The sequence below is a fragment of the Chaetura pelagica genome, unplaced genomic scaffold (genome assembly GCF_000747805.2).
Source record: "Chaetura pelagica isolate M959 unplaced genomic scaffold, ChaPel_1.0 scaffold300, whole genome shotgun sequence".
Classification (NCBI taxonomy): domain Eukaryota; kingdom Metazoa; phylum Chordata; class Aves; order Apodiformes; family Apodidae; genus Chaetura; species Chaetura pelagica.
The window spans coordinates 2022881-2029703 of record NW_009951945.1 but is presented as its reverse complement, the minus strand read 5'-3'; the positions used below and the strand labels follow the sequence as shown (position 1 = coordinate 2029703).

The 6823-nt window shown below is 44.1% G+C and overlaps 1 protein-coding gene across 1 annotated transcript in view; it reads left to right on the top strand.

Annotated features, from left to right (window-relative positions):
* Positions 1-2968: 2968 nt before the first annotated feature.
* The window catches only part of ABCA12 (ATP-binding cassette, sub-family A (ABC1), member 12), a 53904-nt gene continuing 50049 nt past the window's right edge, over positions 2969-6823 (top strand). The window contains exons 1-3 of the mRNA XM_009996856.1: positions 2969-3786; positions 4413-4528; positions 6281-6387. Coding sequence (XP_009995158.1) covers positions 2969-3786; positions 4413-4528; positions 6281-6387 — 1041 coding nt within the window. The remainder of the gene's footprint in view (positions 3787-4412; positions 4529-6280; positions 6388-6823) is intronic.

Here is a 6823-nt window from a genome sequence, read left to right as displayed (position 1 = left end):
ATGGAGAGTCCTCTAAAATTAGCCACAATGGTTTGGAATTTAGTTCTGTTAAATAATTCTAATTTTAGTACAGTACAAACTAAGGATGCTCTCAAAATGTTGCTCTCCACTAGTGTGCCAGCATTTCTGGAAGACTTAAGAGACCATTTCAATGGATTGCAAGAAATACAGTCTTTGTTTTCTGATTATCTGCTTAAGCCTGTGTCCTACAGAAGCTTTCCAGACCAGCTCCTAGCTCTCCAGAAGATGTTTTATATCATGACAGACTCCAGCATAGGTTACCAGTACCTGCTGATGCCAGTGTTTGAACTGATGCGGAACATAGAAAGCTCGATGGGTGAAGCCTGGTGGGATGAGCTGAATGCCTATTGGCGCCTTGGGGAACAACTGAGGTCAATGAAGTGGAATAACACAGGCATCATAGCCTATGGGCAGCTTTTAGAGGTGTTAAACAGCCATCTAAAAAAGCTGAATAATAATTCAGATGGATTCTTTAGCGAAGAATTGGATCAACTGTCAGAATTTATAACAGCTGTGTTCAAAGAGTTTGGGGAAAACTCTGAAGCAGCCAATATCTCACTAGTGATTCAAGCTGTACAAAAGACCTTGGACTTATTAAAAGACTTACAGCTGAATTATAATGTCAGAAAATTAAAATCCATAGATCTTTTATTGAATTTTGACAATAAAACCGTTGAGAGCTTTTATGAAAATCCTTCATTATACAAGTGCCAGTGAAGCTTCCATTGAAGAAATAATTAACCCTGTCTATAACCTAACACTGCTGCTGCTGCAGGAGCTCAGCCAGGCTTCATTACAGGACAATACTTCACTAGAGGCAAAAGTTTGGGAGGTCTTGCATTTAGCCATAAGTCCTCTCCTTGACAACAACAGTTCCAGGACACTGCAGAACTGCTCTGCTCAGGATCTGCTCCACATCACACTTGAGATGCTGTTTGAAAATGACACTCTAAGCGAGTCTGTCAGCAAAAGCCCCTGCAAAGCCCTCTTTGATTCCATGGGCATGGAGGGTGGGACAATGCACAATGACACCTTCACCAACATGTTCCAGCTTGCCATAACAAACCTGAAGCAGTCTCCAGAGTTTGCTGCTGTCTACAAGGATGGCAGTGACAGCTTTTCCAAGGAGCTGTCATGCATTGTCCAGTCTCTGCAGTTTTCTCTGGGTTTCCTTTCCAAATTAAACCTTGTGTCTGAGCTGGAGAACTCTTGGATAGAGGAGAAGGCCAGAGCTCTGAGTGGCCTCACAGAGGGGCTGCTGCAGAGCAATGCTTCTTGCCCCATCCCAGTGCAAGATGTGGCTGCTGTGCTCCCACCCCAGCTGTTGAAGATATTAGTTCCTTTTGTGCTGAATGAAACAGCACTGAACTCACTGAATTTCTCTGATAGCTCAACAGACTGGCCTAGGCTGTCTGTGTTTTCCCACCCATTACCAACTGTTTCCATGAGGAACAGCAGTATCTATGAACTGCTACAGGGGGGCAGAAATGCTTCCAGCCAGCCTGAGTGGGGACATTTCTTTCAGCTGTGGAACATCACTGGCAAGGTGTTGACCACCACATGGAACTTAACAGAGGTGGATCAATATGTGAAACTCCTTGAAATGATGAAGAAAGCTCTAATTCTCCTGGACTTTGGGCTAGCTCCTGGAAAAACATTAGTTCATCAGATCTTTCATAATTCTAGTGAAGGAATTAAATCCTCACACCTGAATTATTTGTATAGGTCCTTAAAAAACTTTTTCAACTCATCTTCTACCACAAACAGCATGCTGGAATTTGAAAGAATGTTTCAAGAAATGCTCCCACTGGATGAGACTGGTGGTGAACAATTGTTCTACCCTAATCCCTATGGAGAAGAAAATCAAGATGTTCTAAGTCTGGCTGCAGTGATTTGGAATCAGGTAATTTTAAACAGGACTCATTTTAATTTGGAGAAAGCATGGGAGATTATAAAAATTCTTGCACTTCATGCAGTCTCACCTGAAGACATTGAAAATGATCTCAGCAGAAATGAAAAAGTGTCATCATTATTTTCTGCCCTTCTGTTGAGCCCTGTGACTCCTGAACATCTTGCCGAACAGCTCTTGTCCATTGGGCAGCTTCTTCCTGCCATGACCAATATGAATACCAGTGATCATTTTCTGCTGGTCTCTTCTCTGTCTAAGCTCATGCATGAACTCCAGAGTTCTCTTCATGGAAGGCAGGGAAATGAGCTTAGTGCTTTCTGGCAGATTGCTGAAGTACTCCAGTCCATGAACTGGAATAGTACAGACAGACTCACTTTCCAGTCACTTCTAGAGATACTGAAAAATCAGTTCGGTACCATGAAAAATGACTCTGATCTTCCTTTCAGCAAGGAACTGAAGCAGCTGGTAGACTTTGCATCCTCCATATTAGAGCTATATGCTCAAGAAGACTTCAGAGGAGCCAACATCTCCTTATACTTGCAAGCCATGCAAAGGAGTATCTCAATTTTAAAAGGTTTGCAGAAAAGTTATAGTATCACTGAGCTTGAAACTATCAACCAATTATTTGATTCTTATAGTAACTCTACCCAGAGAATGATTGACGTGTGGATTTTTTCAGGAATGCAAGTCCTTCATGACACAAACTCAAACAAAACATTTGAAGAAAAAATGGACATTGTCTGTGATTTCTCACGTTTGCTGCTGCAGAAGGAGTTCCATGAGTCTTCCTCACAGGGCAATACTTCACTAGAGACAAAAGTTTGGGAGGTTTTGCATTTAGCCTTGAGTCCTCTCCTTGACAACAACAGTTCCAGGACACTGCAGAACTGCTCTGCTCAGGATCTGCTCCACATCACACTTGAGATGCTGTTTGAAAATGACACTCCAAGTGAGTCTGTCAGCAGAAGCCCCTGCAAAGCCCTCTTTGATTCCATGGGCATGGAGGGTGGGACAATGCACAATGACACCTTCACCAACATGTTCCAGCTTGCCGTAACAAACCTGAAGCAGTCTCCAGAGTTTGCTGCTGTCTACAAGGATGGCAGTGACAGCTTTTCCAAGGAGCTGTCATGCATTGTCCAGTCTCTGCAGTTTTCTCTGGGTTTCCTTTCTGAATTAAACCTTGTGTCTGAGCTGCAGAACTCTTGGATAGAGGAGAAGGCCAGAGCTCTGAGTGGCCTCACAGAGGGGCTGCTGCAGAGCAATGCTTCCTGCTCCATCCCAGTGCAAGATGAGGCTGCTGTGCTCCCACCCCAGCTGTTGAAGATGCTCATTCCTTTTGTGCTGAATGAAACAGCACTGAACTCACTGAATTTCTCTGACAGCTTAGCAGGCTGGAATAACCTGTCCATGCTCTTCAGTGTGGCACGGGATGAGCTCCACCTGAATGACCTGTTGCAGAGAATCCAAGGTGTCTTCAACCTCATCACACAGACTTTTTACTCCAGCATCTGGGATGTGGTTGACAGTTTGCTAAACACCCAAAGGAACCTGACTGAAGTGGCTGCCTTTGCCAAGTTGTTGGAAGCAGTGACAAACAACTCTGTTGACAATGTGTCAGCTCTAGAAATCATAGGAGCCAGTCACTACATTCTCAGGAGGCTGAACTTATCTGATCTGCTCAATGAGTTCAATATAAATTCCAGTTTGGCTTTCCTCTCCAACAAAACTGGTTTTGACAGTGTGCTTGATATTGTTGCTCACCACTTCATTGTCACTGCAGAAACCCTGTACAACAAGACCCTTCCTTGGACTCAGAGTGACCAGACTCTGTCACCAACCCTTTTGATCACACGGTGAGTCTGCTCTTTGGGTATTTTAATTACATTTATGGTTAGTGACCATTCTTCTCATTCCTGCATGAGGGCTATGTCATTTTCTTCTAGTGGAGCAACTTAAGCTTGAAATCACCATAATTTAGGACAGTAGGTGCAATGTGGGTTTCACTGAAGAAGAGGAGATTTCTTCTGGAACTGAACATACAGCTAGAAGTGAGACTTCAAAAAACGTTTTGTATTGACATGTATCAGTTCACAGTGGAAACAGAATCCAGTAGGAGGGTCTCCACTCTTCTCAAACGCCTTCTTTGTGATATGACTCTGTTTCTGATTCTCAGGCTTCCCTAAGCATGCCTTTCCATCTATATCTTGCATCTACAATGAACGTTTGAAGTGTGTTTTCTTATATATGTGATTTGGGAGTGAATGACAGCATTGGGAGATAACAGCAAAAAGAACTGATGAAATAAAATGGGAGGCTCCCCACTTAGGAGATGAGATGGGAGACACAGGGCTTCATCTAGAATTCTTATTTACACTTCCAAGGTGTAGGTGCAATAAACACCTACACAGTTGTCAGGTTGCTTGCTAATGTACATTGTTTCTGAAAGAGAAGCTGATTTAAAATCCTATCTTATTTTCAGATTTCTGTTTTTAGAATTTGAAAACACCATCTTACAGGTGACAGTGAATAACAGCTATAACCCTTACCTGATGTGTTTAATAAATGCCACTGAAGCTGAAGACAGCACACTGACAGGTAATCATGGTTTCATTAATAGTGTGGGAACTCATCTGGAATATGTTGTGCCTGTCTTTTCAAAGTGCTTTCTGTAATGGTGGGAAGGAATGGTGCTGTGTTTTCATCTGCTGGCAATTAACTGGAGCTGAGAGATTTTGGGAAGCCAGACTCCTTTTTGTTTGAGTTATGCCACATTGTGGGTATAAGTTTTCCATCCACCTCTATCCAAAAGGCACAAGTACCCTTCTGGATGTGATGACAGGTTGTTGACACTTGACTAGATAAAGAAATCTTACAGGTAGAAATCCAGATTGCCTTCACAGCTTTATGTGCTTGTATGATGACAGCAGTTATTTTTTGAGTTAACATGTTGATTCACACAGATATTCATCATATGAGCTTCTTTTAAAACCTGAGAGGTTTATCTGCTCACAGAATAGAGATCTTACATGTACTCTGAAGGGCACTCTCAGGAGTCCTGTCTCCAGGGGTGGGTGGATTTCTTTAGGAGCAAAGCACCTACTTGGACTGGATTCATTAAAATCCAGTGTGGTGGCTTGACCATGGCTGGACGCGGGGTGCCCACCAAAGCCACTCTGTCACTCCCTGCTTCAGATGAAGGGGGTAGAGGAAATATAACAAAGGGCTTGTGGGTCAAAATAAGGACAGGAAATGCACCAATTGCCATCATGGGGAAAACGGCCTTGACTTGGGGAAAATTAACTTATTACCAATCAAATCAAAGTAGGGTAATGATAAATAAAAACATACATTAAAAACACCTTTCCCTCACCTCTCCCTTCTTCCTGGGCTTAACTTTACTTCTTATCCCTTCTAGTGCAGGGGTATGGGGAATGGGAGTTCTGGTCAGTTCACACATTGTGTCTGCTGCTCCTTCCTCCTCAGAGAGAGGATTCCTCACACTCTTCCCCTGCTCCAGCATCAGATTCCTCCCATGAGAGACAGTCCTTCACAGGCTTCTCCAACATGAGTCCTTCCTATGGGCTGCAGTTCTTCACAAACTGTTCCATTGTGGTTCCCTTTAGGAACAGAGTGGGGCCCTCATGGGATCACAAGACCTGCCAGCAAACCAGCTCCAGCATGGGCTCCTCTCTCCATGGGTCCACAGGTCCTACCAGAAGGCTGTTCCACTGCAGGCTTCCCTTGAGGCTACAGCCTCCAAAGGAACCCACCTGTTCCGGTGTGGGGTCCTCCAAGGGCTGGAGGTCCATATCTGTGTGGCTGCAGGGGGACAGCCTTCCTCACCATGGTCTTCACCACAGGCTGAAGGTGTCTGGAGCACCTCTTCCCCCTTCTTCACTAACCTTGGTGTCTGCAGGGTTATTTATCTCACACATTCTCACTCCTCTCTCACTCCAGTTGCTGTTGCACAGCAGCATTTCCTCCTCCTTAAATACATTATCATGAAGGTCCTGCCACCATGGCTGATTGTCTGGGCCTTGGCCAACAGTGGCTCCATCTTGGAGCTGGCTGGCATTGGTTCTGTCAGATACAGGGGAAACTTCTCACAGAAGCCACCCCTGTAGCCCCCCCTGCTACTAAAACCTCACCACACAAGCCCAATACATCCAGGTTACACCCTAAGTCTTGGTCTATGATTTTGGGGGTCCTGAGCTGTGTGAAGTTGGTGGAAACCAGCAATGCTCAGTAGGCCTCAGAATAAAAGTGCCAGTATTTCCACCTGTGAAGTTTCTGCAATTCTGGTGATTTTCTTTGTCTCATGCAACTTTTATTTTCTTCATCGTGCAGAAAAGATCCTTCTGCTTTTGAAGCAAACTCATCCAACAAAGAACCCTTCTATGCAAAATCTTACCTCTGAGAAACATTCATCCATACCAGAGCTCCTGAAGCTAAAGGTGAGTCTGCTTAACATGCTGACTTGAAGGACATCCCACAGTGATACATGAATGTGCAACACAGGTTTTGAAAAACAGGGTATAGAAAAGAAGCTTCTTGTGAGAACAGCTGGTAAAAACTGGGACTGAAACACTGTCTTCTGCCTGCTGCTTATATTTATAGGTCATCACTAAGCTGGTCTGAGGAACTTGTTATATGAGTCCCTAGACCTGTTTTTCTGAGAAGGCAGAGGTGTTCCTGTCTCTTAGTCTGTTGGATAGAATGGCTTCTGTTTTCCACTAGCCATCCCAAAAGGCTGAGCACTGCATAAGTAGCCAGTGGCAGCATATAAATCAGTGCACTAGTAGTTCTAAAGCTCAGTACATTGAGACCTAGCAAAGCACTTTGCAGAGCTGAGGTTAGTATTCCCCATTCCTGGCTGCCTCAGCTGTATGT